Consider the following 22,889-nt stretch of genomic DNA (forward strand, 5'->3'; position numbering starts at 1 on the left):
ATCTAAAAGTAAAAAGAGAGAGAGAAAACAATAGACATCAACCATTTAACAGAGAAATTTACACAAGTAAAGTTGTTCAATTAAAAAAAAAGCTGTCCCAAACTGGAATCAAAAATGCAAAAATGTGGAATAATGTAACACTAATGAGGTCTCCGAAGTAGTAAACTAGGTAATAGGTAGATATTTTTGTAATTAAAAATGTTTCACTTAATGTACCCAATTTGTTTTAATTTAAAATCAAACCTTTAAATGTGAAGAACTTTCAGTTGACTAAGCGTGTTTGTGCAACCTATTGTCATATTTGCAATTAATATTTATTAAAGTAAAATAAAGTAAGTAAGATAACAAATTATAGACACATATTTGTTTAAATTTGATGCATAAAGGCGACTATATATATTTCAATGAACAGATAAGAAATCCTATAAATATTTACATTTAAAGAACATTCGTATGTTTGTTTGAGAGTTAGCAGAATAGCAAAGTAAAATGTACATCGAGATGGTAAAGCTGTTTAAAAAAAAACATAAACTTTGTAATCTGTAAAACATCTGTAAAACATTTTGTACATTATAAGGTGTACTTACGCCTCACTACATGCATAGTGAGGCGACAGGACATCTTGTAATTAACAAATTTTTTTATTTTATTTTTTTTTATTTTATATAGAAGGTGGCAAATAGTTAATTGCCTATAACTGCAATCATGGCAAACTAAGATATTTGTTAAATCAAGACCGAATAAATCATAAAAACAGTTGATGTCCAAGTTTAAATTATTTACAATTATAGAAAATATCTTACCTTGTAAAATCTCCACATCTTTTCATCCAAATCTGGACAAATCAGTATTGCAGGAAGTGTATATATATATATATATGTGTGTGTGTGTGTGTGTGTGTGTGTGTGTGTGTGTGTGTGTGTGTGTGTGTGTGTGTGTGTGTGTTCATATATGGACATATATTAGCTTTCCATAGGGGATATCTATTCTTTCCATCTGCATTCTGTGTCAGAAATCATGACACTTTAAAACAGATACTTTAAAACAGTTATTTCATGTCGTGGTTTAGTTTCAGTGATCATGTGATCACTGGAGCTCCATCATCCTAAATAATATTTAATGCTGAAAACATTCAGTGTTCGGTGTGTTGCTCATTGTACATTATCTTCTGTACCTAGTGTTCTATATTTATGGCCTTTCAAGCATCTTTCAAAAGCATGACCTCTACTCTCCCTCTTTATTATAACATATACTTAGAGCAAGGCAAAATCTTGTAATAGTAGATACAACAACAAATTGCTTATATAGAATATTAGGAAATATGATCCTGTATGAAGTGTCATAACTGAGATATGCAAATTGTGTAAAACTCAATACTGTTACATGGACAGGGGGTTGGGACCACAAACGGATACTCATCTATGATAAACATATTCAGCATTGTAATAACATGAGATGTAAAAACAAACAAACAAACAAACAAACAAGCAAATAAATAAAAATGTTACCTCTAATCCCTATACTGGACTATCATTGTCTGTTTCTTGATAACCTCTTAATGACACCTTAAACAGTTTTGAGTCAATGCCAAGAATGTGCAGGCAGCACTCATCATTTATGCAGAGACTGAATCTTGAAGATTACCTCATGCAGACAATATAAAATCCACAAAATACATATAGACTAAAAGTGCATTGTTCATCATGAATCCTGGTTTAACTATGAGATGCAGCCTCTTCTTCAAATCCTTGGCATAACATTTTCTCTGGGGGTAAGGTGTGTAATTTATAAATAACTAGCTGAAAGTACCCGTGCTTCGCTACGGAAGGCAGAATGCTAAGCAATATGGCAATAAGCAGTAAGCACTGAGCAGGACTGGATGATCAGAGATCAGAACGTAACGTCAACAAATAACGTACTACCCCTTTGTAGTACCGATACAGGGCAAACTACTTTGAAAATAATTTTTATCGTGCATCTAACATCTAATAAGAAACAATGTACTAAGTTTCATTAGGATCCGTAATGTTATTGCGAAGAATTTACAATGCGTGAGAAATCGCTTTTTTTGCGAGTTAGCCGCGATCCAGGGCGAATTTTTCAAAACCCTTTCTTAGTGAGCACCTAAGACCCAAGAGGAAGGTATGTTCCAAATTTCACTGCAATCCGTTCAGTGGTTTTTGAGATTTCGTGATGAGTGAGTCAGTCAGTGGTATTTGAGCTTTATAATATATATATATATATATAGATTAAACACATTCAAAAAACAAATAGAGGACCCTTGTCCTAGTGTTACACTCCAAAGGCATTACCATCAAACCTCTATGCAACTTTGAAGAGGTATGCTAATCACAGGACCCAAACCATATACAGGGTATATAAGGTATAGTAAAGGTATAAGGCTGGCTCCAGTAATGGGTCCTAATCTTAGATTATACAGCCTTTTTGAACATTATATTTGAGTCTTTATGATGAATTGTATTATCTCTTCCCTTATATCTGTTCATCAATGGTGGTTGTTTTTGCATTAAACTCACACTGAAATATCCCTGAGGTTAATCAATATAAGCAAGCCCTTTACAAAACCTATGCAAAACAGATGTTTCCTGTTTAGTTATGCTGCTACAGTGACACTTTGGTCATTAGTATATGTTGTGGCTACAAGGTACTGGCTAGTTTGTTGCAGCATTACACTATGTTCACAAACAATTTAGAAAAAATTGTTGGTAGTCTACATAGTAGCCATGTTTGTAGGAGGAGAAGATTGGGTGGATATGAATTTCTACACACACTGCACAGATCCATGCCGTCAGCTACACTTATAGATTTTTAGCACTAGAGCACAGGGCTTTGAACTGCAGGCTGACAACTGCAATTAGTTTCTGCTTCATCTTTTTCAAAACCAATGTGAACGACCAAAGCTTTGCTGTTGGCTAATTCAAATATATGTCAATATTTGTTTCTTTAAATATTCAATCTGATTAAATTTTCCCAGAAAACAGTGTGTTATTTACACATTGCCTGGCCTGGTCTGATCTTGGAGCATTGTTCTTTTTAAAATAAATGGTAAGGCTTCATAAATGTGATCTTTACAATTGTGACCTTTACAATACTGTAACCTATGTTGTAAAGCACAGACCCAAATGCTTTTATCTCTGATTGATGAAATGCTTACTTAGTATGTTTATTCATTCACTTACTTATTCACTCATTTACTAAATCATACTAAGTAACTGTTTTTCCTTGTCAGAGTTATGGTAGATTGAGCCTAGGACCCTGGCAACAAAGCTAACTGCTTTGTATCTTAGTATACCATTTTTCTTGACATATTATCAAGCCTATGTAGATAGAATTTATATTCAATCTTATGCTACTGTAGGTTAGGTTTAAGGGTTATTTGAATGTGAATTTTATGATGTATAAAACTTTGACTTTGAACAACCAATATTTAAATTGTTATTACACAATTTATTGTGATTTGTTGTTTTTATGCCTGAATAGTCATTGCTGTAGTTGTTTGGGTTATGCACTAGTTTGTGTGTTCCAATTATTACATTTAAGCTAAAGCAGCATTTCTTACATATACAGATTTTCTTTTCACAGACACTCACACTTATTTTATAAATGTTATTAAAATATGTCAATAATAGACTAATAATTATAATGTCGGATTGTGATTTTCAGTATTGTAACAAATAAAACAAATCCTGACAAAATACATGGGTATTTACCTGCTCCTCGATGCATGCGCTTTGTATTGTATATTATGTATCAGATAGGAAAATAGGTATTACATTAAATACACAAGAACCTGTAGGCTAGTTAATGTTAGCTTGAAACAAGTGCCTTTATTACACTCTATTACCAAAAGTATGCACAACACCTGACCACCACACCTATATTTGTTACTTCTCTAAACTGTTACCACAAAGTCTGAAGCACACACAGTATGTATGTGTATTCAGAATTTCCATTTACCAGAATTAAAAGGAACAAACCTGGGCACAAAGTGAGTACCAAGAAGACATTTATTGTTGTGTGAAGTGGTAGACCTTGAGTGTCCTGCAAAGAGCCCTAACCTCAACCACACTAAACACCTTTGGGATGAACTAGAACTAGAACTTCCTTACTCACCCAACATTAATGCCTGGTCCCTCTAACAGCAAATGGGCAAAAAATCTGGATTTAATTGTTCAACATGCACGTGAGTGTGATGATCAGGGGTGCACATACAGTATCTCACAAAAGTGAGTACACCCCTCACATTTCTGCTAAAATTTTAGTATATCTTTTTAAGGGACAATACTATATAATGAAACATGGATATATTTTAGAGTAGTCGATGTGAAGCTTGTATAGCAGTGCGGATTTGCACCATTGTTAAATCCCCAGAGAGTTCTTTGCCATGGGGTGCTATGTTGAACGACCACTGGATGTTCATCATAGCACCCCATGACAACATTCAGCCATTTTTGTTAAAATAGTTGGCAACAAAAGTGAGTACACCCTAAATGCTAACAGGCTGTACAACCATGTGTAACCATGCAAAGCCACAAATTTGTATAGTCCTGTCAAGCAGGCAAAAACTGGAACATGATGAATACAAATTAGAATAGTCCTGTCAAGCAGGCAAAAACTTAAACATGATGAAGATCTACACTGGTACGCTAGATTACAAATTTTATAATACAAGCTGCAAATTGACTACTCTAAAACATATGTGAGTTTCATTTATATAGTATTGTCCCTTAAAAAGATATACTAAAATGATTCATGAAATATAAGAGGTGTACTCACTTCTGTGAGATACTGTATGTTTGTCCATAAGTTGTAAATAGTTGTGGCACCTGTCAGGGCCAGCAAGGCCTTCTCTGCTGGCCTAAACGGTATCAGAATAACTGACTTGCGTTTTACCGTTTTTCTTAGCTGCTTTGGAGAATTTCTCGAATCATCTTTAATATTTGCAAACCAGTAAGTGCATTCTCAAAACAATGTGTACACATTGGATTTCTTGCAAAAGCCTGTACTTTTCTTAAAATTCTTAGTTCATCTCTCAAAAGTAAGGAGTTGTTGTGAACATCTCATTCCCATCAGAATGAAAACTCCCGCTGTCATTGTTCACAAACAAGATCATCATAATGTTTAGTCATGTTGTCAGTATGACCCTGCACAATTTCAGTATTTCTTGATATAAACCACAGTTTGGATTACAATCATTAGAAATTAGAAATGCCCAAAATTTGCATTCCTTCTGTATGGCATCTATGAATTTCAGCAGCACAAATTCATTTATTTGATTGCATATTTAATTTATATTGATTGCAAGAGACCTGACAGGATTCACACTTTTACTGTACTGTATTAGTGTCTGTTTGTTTCTTGGTTGTTCATCCTTTTTCAGAAATTGTAATTTTGTCTGTTGCCAAATGAAGGTTCATAAGATTTATCTTTGACCTGTATTAGAGAATTAGTTAAACATTGGTTGATCTGATGCCATCCACTCATCCTTCATTAGTGAAATTCAAGATTCATCTGTACAATTTCTCAATTCAAGAAACATTTACCAAAAAAAAAAGGATAATAGAAATTTAAGCATGACATAAAACTGGTTTAACCATTCTGCATTCAATGACTTATGCAATGAACTGATGCTGAGATGTTTTTGGGGTTAAAACCATTGAGGTGAAACTCGTATAATATATTTTGACCAACATGACATAAACAACTGATAATATAGGAAACAGCAGATAATGATACATAATTGATTAAATTAATGTACTAAAGCATTTACATTTTGATCAAAGCAATGAGAATTGTTTTTGTGATATGCGCAAGCGACTAAATGACGTTGAGGTTAATTTCTGATCTGAAAAACGCTCCAAAGCAACTGAGAAAAACTGTAATATACTTTTGTTTGTAAGTTGAGTGTAAGTATTGATTAGAGTTTCTATCCAATCAGATTTCAGCCATGACATCACATATTGCCATAAGGCCAGCAGAATGGGCTCTAAAGCGGCGCTTAAGGCCTTTAAAACATGTCCTTTGATTAGATGGTCAGAAGGTGGACTAGTCAGACTGGCCACCCACATCTGTAGCAAACTGCACAAGCTCAAATATATTCATGTGGCTTTAATAGCATTTCATTCCAAAATGGTTGACAAAGAAGAAATGAATTTGGTTGCGAATACACTTACAAGGACATTTCCAAGACAGACTTTCCAAGAAAGCTGGACATTGTGAGAAAAGGTCAGCCAAAACAGTTTGAATAAATTGTTAATCTTTTTCATAAACCATTTATACATTTTTAACACTATTTGCATTTCTTTCCTGTAAAATTTGCAACAAAAAAAAAAGACTATTAAAAAATATTAAATACCAGTAATGCATGAAAAAAAATGCACAGAAATGCATGGGAACCCGGAGTGAATAGATAGATAGATAGAATGTGCAAAAGCTAAATAAACAAATATGTATACATAAATGTGAAATATTAGGCAGGATGTTTAGTAAGGTATATATAGATAGACATAAATAAAATACTAGTGCAGATTGTAAGGCACAATTTGTGTAGAGAATGAGGGGTATAAAAATTACAATATGCAATATCTACATTGTATATACCACTGTACAGAAGTTATATACAATGTTTATACAGTGTTCTAATATGGTGTAGTGTAGTGTAGTGTAGTGTAGTGTAGAGTTCAGTAGTGTGATGGTGGATGGAAAAAAACTGGCCCTAAACTTCCTGGTTCTGGTGCGTATGTTTCTGTATCTCCTTCTTGATGGGAGGAGGTTAAACAGTTTGTGAGTGGAATGTAAAGAGTCATTGATGATGTTGTGAGCTCTGCGCAGACATCTGCTGTGGTGAAGGTGCTCAGTGGCAGGTAGTTAGGTGCCAGTGATGCGTTGGATGATTTTGACCACCCTTTGCAGGGCTTTGCGTTCACACACAATGGAGACTCCATACCATACAGTGATGGAGTTGGTCAGGATGCTCCCAATGATGCAGTGGTAAAAAACGAATTCTCTGGGGACAGATGAGCTTTCTTAAGACTCCTCAAGAAGTACAGGCGTTGTTGTGCCTTCCTAACCAGAGCTGAAGTGTTCTGGTGCCAGGACAGATCCTCAGAGATGTAAACTCCCAAAAACTTATAGCTGGAGACCCTCTCTACCTCAATTCCATTGATGTAGATTGGGAATTGTCTTCTTCTTTTAGATTTATGAAAATCCACAATGAGCTCTTTAGTCTTCATGGCGTTGAGGTTGTTGGTGGCACACCACGCTGTAAGGCTTCGGATCTCTTCCCTGTAGGCCGATTCGTTGTCGTTGCTGATCTGGCTGACCACGATGGTGTCATCTGCATACTTGCAGAGGAGCACAGTCATGGGTGAACAGGGAGTAGTGTAGTGAGCTTAGAACACAGCCCTGTGTGATGCCTGTGTTCAGAATGAGGGTTGAGGAAACATGTTTGCCTAACCTAACAGACTGAGGTAAGAAAGTCCAGAATCCATTTGCAAGTAGAGATACAGATACCCAGGTCACTGAGCTTAGTGATCAGTACAGTTAGGAGGACTGTATTGAATGCAGAACTAAAGTCAATGAACAGCATTCTGATGACGGTATTGTTTTCATCTGGGTGGGCGAGGGCTATATGAAGAGCTGTGGAAACTACATCCTATGTCAACCTGTTATGGCAAACTGGTGTGGGTCCAATGTAGGTGGTAGGCTCGCAGTGCGGTAATCCAGAACCAGTTCTCAAAGCAATTCATAACAATAGGGGTGAGCGCAACTGGGTGAAAATCATTCAGACATTCTGCAGCTGAATGCTTAGGCAATGGTATGATGGTTGTAGTCTTCAGTAGGAACCGTGGCTTGGGCTAGTGACAGGTTGAAAATATCAGCCTTGTGCGCATCCACTCTGCTAAATGCTAAATAGACATCTGTTGTTTAGAGTGAAAGTGGGCTGTCATCTGGGGTCAGAGTTGTGTAAGTTATAAGGTTCATATCTATAAGGTTAATATAGATGCTTATGATATTGATGCTGAGATGATGTATGTATGTGGCACGGCTGTGGCTGCAGTAAAAGGAGACACGTTGAATTGTGTTTCGTGCTTTATTACTGGCATTCATTCTCAGTGCATAACATACCTGTCTTTGATGCAGTGCTCTTATACCGCATTTCTGTATTGATGGTTTCTATAGCCATGGTGTCATAATGACATTTTTAAGAGGTGGGTTGACACAGGTAGGACACCACTGAAGGTCTAGATGTGCAATGCATGGCCAACCACTTTTAAATTGGATTCCTAGCTAGGATATATACACTATATTGGCAAATGTATTCACTCACCCATCCAAATAATTTAATTCAGGTGTTCCAATCACTTACATTGTTACAGGTGTATTAAATTAAGCACCTGGGCATGCAGACGGCTTCTACAAATATTTGTGAAAGAATAGGTTCCTCTCAAGAGCTCAGTGAATTCCAGCGTAGTACCGTGATAGGATGCCACCTGTGCAATTCCAGTCGTGAAATTTCCTTGCTAATAAATATTCCACAGTCAATTGTAAGTGGTATTATAACAAAGTGGAAGCGATTGGGAATGACAGCAACTCAAAATCACAGAGCAGGTCAGGGGATGCGAAGAAGCATAGTGCACAGAGATTGCCAACTCTCTGCAGAGTCAATAGCTACAGACCTCCGAACTTCCTCTAACATCAGTGTCTAAACTCACAAATGCACTTCTGGAAGAATGGTCCAAAATTTCCATGAACACACTCCTTAACCTTGTGGAAAGCCTTCCCAGAAGAGTTGAAACTGTTATAACTGCAAAGGGGGGGGCCAAAATCATATTAAACCCTATGGATTAAGAATCAGATGTTACTCAAGTTTATTTGCATGGGAAAGCAGACGAGTGAATAATTTTTGCAATATGGTGCATATCAAGTTCGTGCTGTTGCTGGCTGTTTGGTGGACCTGCTTTGTGGACGCGGAGGGAACGGCAGTGAGCGGCCGTGACGCGGCGCACTGAGGCGGAGGGATCCAAAAACGGCAAAAGCTCTTTATTTTCAGCAGGACTCGCTCCTGTTTCAGAGCGCTCTCTTCTCTTCTCTGCTCTTCTCTCCCTTCCTTTCTTTATTTCACCTTCTCTTCTTCTCACTTACACTAATACAACACAAACAAGCCGGTCTGCTCTTGTGTAACGCCATTCCCTCCATGAGCTTCATCTGTTCGATATAAGGAATGGGTTATTTATTTAAGTGATAGATTTTTTTTTCAACATCTGCTTCTCTCTGAAGGCTTTTTATCTCCTCCTTCAGGACACGACATCCTTTTCTCAGCAAATTGATTTCTGTTCGACTGAAACCCACGCCTGATCACCGCCTGAAATGGGGGTAAGATTTAGTTCGGTCTTATTTTTCTATTTTCGTTGTTTAAACGCGCACGTAATTATTTGTTTGTTTGTGTATTTATTTCTCTAGAATTACAGGTTATTCTGTATCTTATTCTGTATCTTATTCTGATGCGTCGGCTCTTCCACGCCCTTTTCTTACCGCACGGGGGGGAAAAAAAGAAAAGTGCAACCTCTTTAAATAAATCCAGAAAATCTCAAAGACAATTTAACATCAGCACTGGGGGGGTCACATCGATATTTAATATAATTAAACCCTTTTGTATTGTGGTGACATGCAAAGAACAAAGAAAAGCAAGAATGGATATATTTCTGGAGGGTCTCCGCCTGATTGCGTCAATCCTGTGCGTGCAAATGTGCGGCTTTGCTCTGATGCGTCGCGGTGATGCGGTTAAAGAGGGGGAAAAAAAAATCTAGAAGCCCACCGGTTTGCCTCAATTTTTTCAGTTTATCCATTTTCCTCAGGCAAAAACATCAGCCGCATATCAGCCCAGCATTATTTAGAACTAGGCATAAAACAAAACATGATTTAAAATGTTTATTTTTTTGCTTTTATTTCTCACTAGGTGTGTATGTGTAAAGAAAAGGCACAGGGTGGTCCATGAAATTTGATAAGTGTAGAGGAATGTTTACGGTGTATTTGCATGATGAAGATGACCAACAGTATGTGTCTTCTAGACTCTTCTGGAAAATGGCGCAGTACTGTGAGAGATATACAGAGCAGTAAAAACTGCAGAGAAACATCTGAGGTTTGGTTTCACAGCACAGCGCCTTCTTCTGAGGAATGTCCTAATTCATACATGATGATGCGCACTGGATTTTGCGATGCACGAATAAATGAGCAGGAGGTGCTTCAAGATGGATGCTGCAGCAGATTCATCCGGACCAATGATTCAGGAGGTTTATTACACAGATTAGGCCTTCAGTAATATTTATGCCTTATTATTTTTTTCATCGACTGGGTGGACCAGACTTTTAACTGCCAGAATGTATGTGTATGTCATAAAATAGTGTTCATTTATTAATTCAACCCCGACAACAGCATGTGTCTGGTACTGCTGAAGGTCGGGTAGCAGATGCGTCACATCTTCTTTTCTTTTTTTTTTTGGGAATGTAAGCGAAGGAGAAAGGAGGCGGCAAAGGGAGGGGGGAAGATGGAGATGCTGTGACCTTCAGGCAGGTTCACCCTGTGGGTATCAGAGGATAGAGCGTGCAGGGACAGCGTGAGGAAGGAGATTCCGGCTCTGACACAGCAGGGGACGTAGCCAATCAGAAAGCTCCCAGAAACAATGGGCGTAGCCACAGATGATATTTAAGAAGCACAGTGACACGCAGCTCCAGGGAAAATTCGCACGTTCGTGGTCATGATAGTAATAAATTATGGCAGATTGATTTTACCTCATGTCCTATACAAATAGAGATTTTGACTAATAATAATGATGTCATGACTGAAGTTGAATTGTGTAAAATGCTCCATTTCAAGATTTCTGCTTTTAATTACTGACTATTTGAATATAAATTGAAAATATCTGCACACTAATTATGATTAATGTTTTTCAAATATCAATTTAAAATCTTTCAATCTATCTATCGATCCAACCAGCTATAAATAACTATGTAACAGTATAGTTATAGTGTTAATGGCAGGGCGGTCTTAATCATTCTCAAGCATTTTAATGGACTTTTCTGCATGTGTATGCATATTTAATAGCCTGTGCCTTCAAATACATGTAATTCTCAAGGCAAGTGCAGTGCATTATGAAATATTATTTGGACATTGCCATCATTTTATATTTATAATGATTAGAGCAGAATGTAATTTTAGAGATTTTGAATTGTTCTCACTAGTCAGATTATAAATGCATATTATGTATTAAAGTCGCAGTCTGTTTTTTGATCGCCAAAACGTTATTGTGAGGCAAAAAAAAACACATGCAAAATATTCAATATTCAAAATATATAGTGTTCTAAACACTAAATTGGATGCTCATGGTAAATGCAACAATAGTTTTCAGACAAATTTGGGTTGAAATAGTTTTTACCCTGGAGGGCTACTCCACTGTTACAGCTAGAATCATACCTGGGAAGTCTTGACAGATGGTCAGATTTTATTGTAGAAAATGACTCGGAATCACAGGGTTTTGCTTCCAGAAGATATCGGCCTTTATTATCAGTCAACAAAAGCTGGTCTACAAAGCGAATGACTCTCCAGACGCAATCCAACTTTATTTATACCTGGACCACAAATGCATCCTATCTATACATTCCAAGTCTCCATCCATCCATTGTTCACCCAACATTTGTGTCTCATTTGGGCCCCCCCTCTTATACATACAATGGTGACTCCCCAATGTCTATGTGCACAAACACACACACACAACAAACTATATTATTTCATGCATAGATACCCCAAATTGTACATTCCTGTATGCACACATCAGAAATAAATTTTTAATAGAAGCTACAAAGACATATTGAATATGCATATTTGATTAACTGTATTCTTTCACAGTTTCAGACACACACACACACACACACACACACACACACACACACACACACACACACACACACACAAACACACCCACCATAAACATGGCTTAATAGATAAGGTTTTATGCCTGTATTTAAAGATGTTTCTTTAGTATAAAACAGCAACAACTAAGAAACAGTATAGATATAGTATATATTACATCAAGAATAGATTGTCTGAAGCAATTCATGAAAAGTATTTTATACAGTTTTATACATTTATATTAGGGCTATAAAGGTGAACAGGTTTATTCAGACTGATATTAAGACATTAAGTGACACAGGATTGAACTTCCCAGCACATGTGACAGAACAGATATTTTCAGGTAGAACCTGCTTGGCAAACTTACATAAGAAACAAAGATCCTCCCACTTTTACAGCTTTCAACAGACTATACACATTAGGAATGTGCAGATTGAGTGCAAATTTTCTTCTTTACTTTAACACAATGACATTGTCTTTACATGTTTCCAAAGCATTTCACAGATTTTAGCTCAGCTCTTGCATTAAATTAGCACACCACTCACTTTAAATAAAAAACTCCTATGGTGAGAAAGAATGAATCATCAGCACATGGTAAAGCTGGGCCCATATATCAGAAGCCTGCCTACTCTATTCATTACCATAGATGAGATCATCGACCATTTGTGTGTGCGTGTGTATATGTGTAAAAGGAAATGAAATGTATACAGGGTTCAAGGAAAGAGGTTGGATTACCGTGTCTCAATAAATAAAAATAAAATATATTTCCTGATTGATGTAATTACACAGCTCACAGACACAAAACAATTGCACTTCTTTCTCAGGTTTGGGTTTGTGTGATTAGCAGGATGTAGTGCAGGACTAGCTTATTATTATTATATTTTATATACACTGTTAATTTTCAGAAACATATTGAGAATGGTGGTTAGCTTGAGCAGGGAGTGGTAGCTCAGTGGTTAAGGTGCTGGGATAGTACTCGGCAGGTCAGGGGTTCAAGCCCCGGTATCGCCAAGCTGCCATTCTTAGGCCCTTGTGCAAGGCCCTTAACCCTCTATTCTCCAGGGGTGCTGTATTATGGCTGAGCTCTGACCCCAACTCCTGAGAAAGCTGGGATATGTGAAGAGCAGATTTCACTGTGCTGTAATGTGTATGTGACAAATAAAGGCTATTCTAATTTATACTATGTTGGGTCGGTAGTCCTGGATAATATTTTGCTGAATGAACTGGACTTACTGAACTTTTTCTTTATTTCTCCCTCAGTATGGACGGTCAGACAGCTACCGTGTGGCAACCACACAGGATAATGATGAGAAGCAGTCGCCCAAAAAGAAGGGAGCGAAAGATCTTGATGACCTGAAGAAGGAGGTGCCACTGGTAAGACCAAAACATACACAATTAATTATTCACAATCAACCTCTAACCTTAGCTTCATTAACCAACAGAATTACATGTGGTCTCAAGTACATTGTGTAATCTGTGTTGAATTGCATGTGAATAAGAACATGTTTTTGTTGTTTAAAAATGACAACCACACGCATGCACACACATTTCCACATTATTACATATTAGGTAAAACTTGGTTCTCAGTGGCACTTCACAGTATATTTATATACAATGGCTGCTGTCAAACTGTTGGTGGCAACTCCAATTTAGTACTAGTAATCATTATTTAATGTAACAAAGATTTATTAGTACATGGCAGGATATTTATGTGTAGAACTGAAATAGAATGTATTAATATAAAACTGAGAATCATGCTCACAGTACAATTGCCAAAATACTGACACAGTGATAAATTCCTGTAGGCAGTCAAAGGTCAAAGCAATAAGCAACTGTAGAAAATGCACAAGTGATTGGTTGCAGGTAGACATTGGGGTTTAGATATGGTTGTTTGGCTGACACCTACAACCCCCAGAACACCACTGAGATAAGCCCTGAGATCAACCCCACTGCACACCATTGGGATCAACTGGAACTTGAGACTTTTCAACATCCAACATCAGTGCTTAATCTCACTAATTTACTTGTAGCTGAATGAACACTTATCCCCATAGCCAAGCCTTCAAACCTTACCAGAAAAGATTGGAACCTATTATATCAAGACAGGTTGAATTAATCTGGATTGAGATGTGATGGTCTGCTGTGCACAGACTTTTTGATATATAGTGTTTGTTCCTCGGTGTAATTAGTACCTTCCTAAACATCCCTTTTCTCTTTCTCATTCAAACCTGTGTCTGTAATAATTATTTCTTTCTCTATCTATATTTTAGACAGAGCATAGGATGTCAATTGAGGAAGTTTGCCGGAAATACAACACTGACATTGTGCAGGTAATATATGGGAGCAAAACCAAACATTTTATTCAGCAGCAAAAACACCATGTGCAGTTACACAATTCATGTTCAGTCTGATGTCACACATCCCTTAAGCGAAACAATAGTATTTTATAATCGAATCAGTCTGTGTAACATATGAGGAAATTGGTAAAAGTAACAAAAACATGGTCCTAACCTAATTTCCTATTTTGTTTAAACAAAAATATAATTAAATATAAATAATGCTCTTTTATCTATTTATTTTCCAATGATACACAGATACACACAGATTGTGTCATAGCATTACACATTACACATACCACTTATATGGTAGCATGCTCTGAAAACATGTCATTGTGACTTAGTCATGTTTGAGAGCCTGTAACTGATGCAAATATATCTTACTGTTTTATAGAGGAATAGACAGACAAATTGAAAAACAGAAAACATGTAAAGGGCAGGTTATATGAAAGCAATAATAGTTATGAAATCTAAGAACACTAAAGCCGTCAACCTGAAGAAGGAACAGGACATGAGACATGAGATGTTGTGACATCTGTCTAAAGTAAGAGAATGGCCTCCTTGGCCTCAGGAAGCAGCAGGACTTTGAAGGCCATCTCCCTTCAGAGCAATATACAAACAACAATAATTAGGTAATCTAAGACAGTGGTCCCCATCCCCCGGGCCGTGGACCTAACCCATAATACATTACTGCTAAATTAAAACCCCCAAGCGAGCAAAATAAACAAAAACCAACACAGTGTATTTACGTTTATTATTCTATTTAGAAAATACCAGTTTATGCCGGCCGTATCATTTTATTTTGTTGTATTTGTCCACCACACCTTAAAGGCCGGTCCTTGAAAATATTTTCTGACATCCGTGGCGCAAAAAAGGTTGTGATCTAAGAACACTAAAGAGGATAAAAGGTGGTGAGTCATGAAATCTAAACATGGATCAATAGGCTTAGTAATGTCCGATTAGTAAATACTAAACACTACAGACAAAACACAGAAACACAAGGCTTTAATTATACTAACTATTCAAGGGACAAACTGAATGCTTGTGTGTGTGATCAGGAAATACAAGGAAGAAAACCAATGAAAAGACAAATGCCTGGAGGCATGACAGGAATGAAAAAAATAAAAATTGTTATGCTTGCTGAGCGCTTGGTGTGAATGGGAAATAGGAATGTTTTGGGGGACAGGATGTAAATTAGAAACCAGACACATAAATAACAACATTTTATCTAATAGGTTCTGTCTATTGGAATCAATAAAACCTTTGTATTTGAGTCTGTTTGTCTTTTGAACGTAAAAAATTGCTATATTCAAGAGTATGTTATGAAAGATGTCAAATATTAATTTAAATATAACTATGGAGAAAGAATGATATTTATTGTTTTCAATTTAGTGAATGATACACGGTAATGATCATCTTACACTTTTTTTTTTTCTGTCAGGGTCTAACCAATGCTAAAGCAGCTGAGTATCTGGCTCGGGATGGACCAAACGCTCTCACTCCTCCACCTACTACCCCAGAGTGGGTTAAATTTTTTCGCCAGCTCTTTGGGGGCTTCTCTATCCTGCTTTGGATTGGAGCTATCCTCTGCTTCCTGGCCTATGCCATCCAGGCAGCCACAGAAGACGAACCAGCTGGAGACAATGTGAGGATGCACCCAGATTAGTGGCAGGAGAGAACATGGATGCATTTAAGGAAGGCTATAGTTTAAACTAGATTAAGTGAATTTATAGATGAGGGCAAAAATAATATGTTAGCGTTAGGGATCCACTTTCTCTTGTTTCCACTGCATGCTCAGATTCATGCAAAGATGTATAGAAAAACAAGAAATCCCTCAAAATATTCAATTTATAGTCTTATGCATTCAATAATTTCTAAAAAATTATTTATATTTGCTTATCTCTCTAATAGTTGTACCTGGGGATCGTTCTATCCGCTGTGGTTATCATTACCGGCTGCTTCTCCTACTTCCAGGAGGCTAAGAGCTCAAAGATTATGGAGTCCTTCAAGAACATGGTCCCCCAGGTACTGATCATTGATAAATTATCATATTAAATTAATCATATTTTGTTTTCAATAAAATTTTAATTTTATTCTCTGTGATTTGCAGTAATTCACAGATTTATTGTATAGATAAATGCAGACAAAATGTTCTATCGTAAATTTCTTTAGCAAGCGTTGGTGATTCGTGAGGGTGAGAAGCTGCAGATTAATGCTGAGGAGGTGGTAGGTGGAGATTTGGTGGAGGTGAAAGGAGGAGACAGGATCCCTGCTGACCTAAGAATAATTTCCGCTCATGGCTGCAAGGTACATACACATACACACAGGTTGATTCATTTAAAATGGTCTATATGGAGTTATGTCCTATATTTTATTACTTAGACTATAATTTTATTTTCATTATAATGTCAATTTGATGATACATTTTTATTCTCTTGTCTTCCATTTGTTCATGTGCTGTTCTTTGTCAGTTCCATTATATTTAATATTTTCTATATTATATTATTTTAGGTTGACAACTCCTCACTGACAGGAGAATCAGAGCCTCAAACCAGGTCACCTGACTGCACCCATGACAACCCCCTGGAGACCCGCAACATTGCCTTCTTCTCAACCAACTGTGTGGAAGGTAGAGTTTTCCTAGCATCTGCCTTGTTCTTTGATCATCTGGATGTTTTTCTTTAATCTTTTCAGCAACTCTGCATCATGCTGCGGTTTTGTTTTCATTCTGCTGTGAAATAGATGATGAGAAAAATGTTGTCATGGCAACAAGCTCTCTCATTTCCTCTTCATGTAGTAGTGTCACAGCTGCTGACACAGTGTTGTGTTCGGTCTTTGTCTAAATTAAACCAAATTGCTACAAATTAAAAAAACATAATGTATACCAGCAGAAATAGCCTAAAGGGAACAATCTAGTTTATATGGACTGATCAAAAAAATATTTTTTTTCACTGACAAAGTGATTTATCTAGTGATTTATTTATTTGCATTTATTTAAAATGTATATTTATATATTATTTTATATATTGGGGTTTTAAAATAATATTTTCATTAAGATTTAGCATATTCATTATGTAAATTAAATGATAGCCTTAACTAGCAGATAAACCGATTAGATTTTGGAATTAAACCCAAATGGGTAAATGTCTAAATATCTTCAAAGAGTTTGATGCTTCAGTGGTTTCCTTTACCGTTAATAATTATTTAGATTATTGATTGTTGTGTGATGATTTCTGGTTATTGACAATTGTAAATTTTGGTTACATTAAAACACTTGAAACAAGTTGGAGAATTTTATGTTTCTGTCTTATATACAGGTACAGCACGTGGCATTGTGGTGTGCACTGGTGATCGAACTGTGATGGGTCGCATTGCTACACTGACCTCTGGCCTGGAGACAGGCAAAACCCCCATCGCCAAAGAGATTGAGCACTTTATCCAAATCATCACAGGCGTGGCTGTTTTCCTGGGAGTCACCTTCTTCATTCTGTCCATCATCTTGGGCTACTCTTGGCTGGAGGCCGTCATCTTTCTTATTGGCATCATTGTGGCAAATGTGCCTGAAGGGCTCCTTGCCACTGTCACTGTAAGACTTTCTTAATGTTTTTTATTTATCAGGATACCTCAGACATCTCTATGTCCATATAATTGTGTGTTCATGTGAGTGCGAGTGTGTTATGTCTGTGTCTGTATGTGTCTTTAGGTCTTTGTCCAGTGGTTTCAACATTTACAGTTTAGCATTTAGCATAGGATTTGTACACTTTTTATACCTAAACTAAGCTTTCCTACCTTTTCAGAGCAAAATCTTTTATTTAGACAAATTTGTGAACTGGCAGTTAAATGGGACCCAAACACACATCTATTGTCATGGAAAAATGCAGCCCAAAAGCTATACCTCCGACATGGAAACAAGTCTATGCGAATCTAGGGTGCAGAAAAATCGCAGCAGGTGCTCTGGACTGATGAGTAAAGATTTTAAATACTGTATTTGGCTGTAGCATGAGGCAGTTTGTTCACTAAAGGGCTTTAGAGCAGTGCAATAATACGTATCTGCAGGCAACAGTGAAACATGGTGGCGGTTCCTTGCCAGTTTGGGGCTACAATTCTGCAAATGGAGTTGGATATTTGGTCAGGATTAATCATGTCCTCAATGCTGAGCAATTCAGGCAACTACTTATCCATCAGTACCAGCTGGGCGGTGCCTGATTGGCTTCAAATTTATTTTGCAGCAGGATAACAACCCTAAACATACAGCCAGTATTAGTAAGACCTACAATTTTTGAGATGAACAAGGAGTTTTACGTAAATTACGTGAAAGGGATTACATGAAGGGATAGAAGGGTTTGAGGCAGCCAACATCCTTAAAAGATCTGTGGTTAGTTCTCCAAGATGTTTGCAGCATCCTACCTGCTACGTTCCATTACAAATTGTGTGCATATGCACATAGAAGAATTCATGCTAATTTGCAGGCAAAGGGTGAACACACCAAATATTGATTTGATCTGGATTTCTCTTTTGTTCATTTACTTTTCATTTTGTTTATTGATAAAAAATAAACTATTAACACCTACTTTTGAAAACATTCTTACTTTACGTAATCATGTGTCCGCGCGTGCGCGTATCAAGCATGTTTTCTACCCTCTATTTTAATGAGTGAGTTTTTAACGTCTTTGGTCCTTTTGAATTGTGTCTAACAACTTTTTTAAAATGTTTTCATACAGTTGGTGCTTTTTAATTTTTTTTGTTGTTGGTGAATGCTCTGTTTCTGTTTTAGTTGTCTTTCATCCTGTGACAGTGTGTTTCTATGCCTGCATGTGTCTGTGTCAGAGTGTGTCTGTGATAGTGTGTGTCTGTGACAGCTCTGTAACTCTTTGTTGTCTCTTGTGGCTCTTTACAGCCTTTTCATCACTCTCTTTCTGTAACTTTTGATGACTGTGACTTTCTCGCTGTCTTTTTGTGTTTTCTCTTTTTCTCTTGTCCTCATCTTTCAGACACTCAGTGTTGAAGGCCTCAGCCAGTGTGAAAAGCTGAAAAAGTATTCCACTTTGGGAAATGTAGTTTGCTTGAACAGGCTGATGGCAATGATTTATGAAAGAGTTGATACTTTTGCAGTTGCGTGCTCGAGTTGTTGCATGGCTTGGCTGTGCCGGATTTGCCTGTGCTTGCTGACTGTGCTACAGATATACATGGTGCTTGAGCTGCACGTGTGCTGCACCAGTGCTCTGCTTCTCAGGGGCTTCGATCTTGAATGATCTGCAAGCGAACTGGAATGCACTGTATCAGCAAAATATCTGACAGAATTTTACTAACTATTATTCTCTGTGTTTTTCTCCATTTTTCTCTCATTTTCTACATTCAATTTAACACCATAAACCTTTTACTGTCTGTCCTTCTACTTTAATCTTTACTTTCTGTCTTTACCACTCTCTGCTCTTTCATCCTATACCTGTACCACTCTCTTTCTCAATGTGTAGGTATGTCTGACCCTCACAGCTAAACGCATGGCCCGTAAGAACTGCCTGGTAAAGAACCTCGAAGCTGTTGAGACTTTGGGTTCCACTTCCACCATCTGCTCAGATAAGACTGGAACCCTAACACAGAACCGCATGACTGTTGCTCATATGTGGTTTGATAATCAGATCCATGAGGCCGACACTACTGAGGACCAGTCCGGTGAGAAATACTTTCTATTTTCGAAAGCTATACTTTTTAACGCCACTGATTTTATTAACGTGGTTAATGCGGCGCACATTTCTGTTTGACCATTTTTATTTCAAATATAAATAAATATAAAAGAGGTGAAATAAAAAAAAAAACATTCATTCACAACATCCTTTCTTCACTAAGATATATATATATATAAAATACACTGAAAAATTTTTTTTAAATCACTAAACATTTGTTTTACTGATGCGCCAAGTCTCAAATCAAGCACCAAAATCCGGCATGATGCACATATCCGAGAATTACATTGGTACATGTTCAAGCAGTTCCATTTGATTTTCTGATGATTTACACAATTTAAAACACCATAATTACTTTAAAACATTTACAAGAGTATTTTGTGTTCATGCTCTATGTTGAGTATGGTTTCAGTAATAATAAACACACATTTGCATAAAGCATCCATATTTGTCCATGCCCATGTTGATTTAGAACAAATAAAAATGTGCGATTAAGTTGCGATTAATCAAAAGCTGACAATCATGACATTTCATTTCAACCGACTGCCAGCCCTATAATATATATATATTATATATATACTGTATATATATATATATATATATATATATATATATATATATATATATATATATATATATATATATATATATATATATATACAGTTGTATGCAAAAGCTTAGGAACCCCTGACAACGTCCATGATTTTCATTTATAAATATTTGGGTGTTTGGATCAGCAATTTAATTTTGATCTATCAAATAACTGAAGGACACAGTAATATTTCAGTAGGGGCCAAGGAGGAGCTTTATGGATGTGGTGAGGGAAGACATGCAGATAGTTGGTTTGAAAGAGGCAGATGTAGAGGCAGTGGCGGGCGGTCAGGGCCAGCAAAGCCTTCTCTGCTGGCCTTAACACTATAAGAAGCACTAACTTACAGTTACAACCTAAATTCTAATATTTGTTCCAAAAAATTTTATTAATTTATTCCCAACAGTTTATTCTCTTCATTTCATAGTGTTTCTCTTGGTTGCACTTCTTCCAGTACGTGTATGTGGATGTTAGATATTTTTGTCTAATCAGATTTCAGCCTCTATGTGCTGCCATGTCGAACTAATCTGCACAGGGCCTTCAAAGTCAGTACTGCTGGCTCTTTTACCATAGAGAATATTATCAACGGGTCTGTTTCTTTAACCAATCAGTTTTAAAATTCGTCAGTATTTTTCCATCCTCTGATTGATTGGTCAGAGGGAAACTGTTACAGCCAAGTTTGACTGGCAAAACACATCTGTAGATTAATATTAATACGTCTGAGTTAGACTTTTGTATGCCTATGAAGGAAGAGAAATTTATTTGGTCTCGGACAATCTTAAAAATACATTTTCAAGAAAGCTAGACATCGTAAGGAGAGTTTGGCTAACCCCGAAGCTAGCTAGCGTGTCTCAGCCCGGGAAAGGGTTTGTTCACCACTTCCAGACCAGTGAATATGCGCGGTACCACTGGCTGAGGAGCGGTGCAAATTATGAGTATGCACCTCCGGTGAGTAGGTTGTATTTTATTAAAATATTTTATGTTTTTGTCATGTTATTAAAAAAAATTTATTCTGAACTGCTTCAAATGTTGTAGGTAGCACAGTTGTGGTTGTAGTGTAGAGGTTTGGAGTCTTAACTGGGTTTCTTGCTTTAGTAAAATTGTATTCACCCTCTACATGTGAAATGCCTCTATCTATCTTTAATGCTACACGTTGTTATATTGCGTTTTTGTATAGTATTGATGGTTTCTATAATTGCGGTGTGACAGTGGTGGTATCAAGAGATGGATTAAGTCGGGTAAGTCCCCACTGAAGGCCCAGGCAGGGGGGTATGGAGACGGATGATCTGCTGTGGCGACCCCTAATGGGAGCAGCCGAAAGAAGAAGAGTTGCCAAGTGCCTGCTGCAGGAAAAACACTTCCGCAGGAGTAAGTCTTTACTTATGAGATGGGTAGGTAATAAGTGCCTGGTTTCTTTCAGACATTACCTTTAGAGGCCTAAAAGTTAAGTCTTGGATTCGTCAGATTGTCTTTCTGGAACTTAGTCCCATCTTCACACAGGATTTACAGAGCTCAGTCAGAATGAACATCGGGTTCCTGGTGACCTCTTTGACTAAGGCAGTTCTTTCCTTATTGCTTAGTATGGCCGGGCGAACAGCTCTTGAAGGAGTCCTGGTTGTGCCACATTTGTTCCATTTCAGAATTATTAAGGCCACTGTGAGCTTAGAAATCTTCAGTGCAGCTGAATTTTTTTGTACCCTTTCCTAGATTTGTGCCTTGCAACAATTCTGCCTCTTAAGCAGTTCCTTTGACCTCTTGGTTTTTACTCTGATATGCATTGTCAGCTGTTAAACCTTCAGCAGAGATCTGTGTGCTTTTCCAAATCAATAAGCTTTTTCATATTTATACTGAAATTAAGGTGTATCATAATACTTTGAAGGCACCTGAGCAAAATTTTAAGTGTTTTTGGAAAGGGTCTAAATAATTATGTGCATGTGATGTTTCTTTTTTTCTTTTTATCATTTGTTTTATATTTACAGACATTTGTAGAAGTCTGTATTCACTTTGTAATTATAGTGTACAGAGTGGTATATGCTTATATATATATATATAAAATACACACACACACACACACACACACACGTATATATATCTCATTTAAAAAAAGTTTGTAGTGATTTGTTCGCACGACGTGTGAAACACATGCACCAGGAGAGCGGATTGAAATAGTTTAGATGGTATTTATTTATAGTGTACAGGAGTGATTGAGGAAAGGGAGAAGTGAAGCCGTGGAAGGGGATTCTTTTTGGTCCGCTGATCGGGGCTGGCTGGAGCTCCAGCCACACCTGGTCTGAGTTGATCGGTGCCACGACTGGGCCGAGGAAGGCTGAGACCCAGTCCTGTCTGTACAGG

At 37.1% G+C, this 22,889-nt stretch overlaps 2 protein-coding genes across 2 annotated transcripts in view; one reads left to right on the forward strand and one right to left on the reverse strand.

Moving 5' to 3' along the window:
- LOC310727722 (zonadhesin-like) overlaps positions 1–1,687 on the reverse strand; it is a gene marked incomplete at its 3' end in the record, with an annotated part of 101,614 nt that extends 99,927 nt beyond the window's left edge. Inside the window, exon 1 of the mRNA XM_083544469.1 lies at positions 1,509–1,687. The remainder of the gene's footprint in view (positions 1–1,508) is intronic.
- Positions 1,688–8,966: 7,279 nt separating this feature from the next.
- The window catches only part of atp1a3a (ATPase Na+/K+ transporting subunit alpha 3a), a 31,889-nt gene continuing 17,966 nt past the window's right edge, over positions 8,967–22,889 (forward strand). The window contains exons 1-9 of the mRNA XM_083544269.1: positions 8,967–9,396; positions 13,189–13,302; positions 14,199–14,258; positions 15,706–15,909; positions 16,176–16,289; positions 16,437–16,571; positions 16,776–16,893; positions 17,582–17,850; positions 19,739–19,937. Coding sequence (XP_083400395.1) covers positions 9,391–9,396; positions 13,189–13,302; positions 14,199–14,258; positions 15,706–15,909; positions 16,176–16,289; positions 16,437–16,571; positions 16,776–16,893; positions 17,582–17,850; positions 19,739–19,937 — 1,219 coding nt within the window. The 5' untranslated portion in view covers positions 8,967–9,390. The remainder of the gene's footprint in view (positions 9,397–13,188; positions 13,303–14,198; positions 14,259–15,705; positions 15,910–16,175; positions 16,290–16,436; positions 16,572–16,775; positions 16,894–17,581; positions 17,851–19,738; positions 19,938–22,889) is intronic.

The sequence above is a fragment of the Silurus aristotelis genome, assembly GCF_946808225.1.
Source record: "Silurus aristotelis genome assembly, chromosome: 6".
Taxonomy (NCBI): Eukaryota; Metazoa; Chordata; class Actinopteri; order Siluriformes; family Siluridae; genus Silurus; species Silurus aristotelis.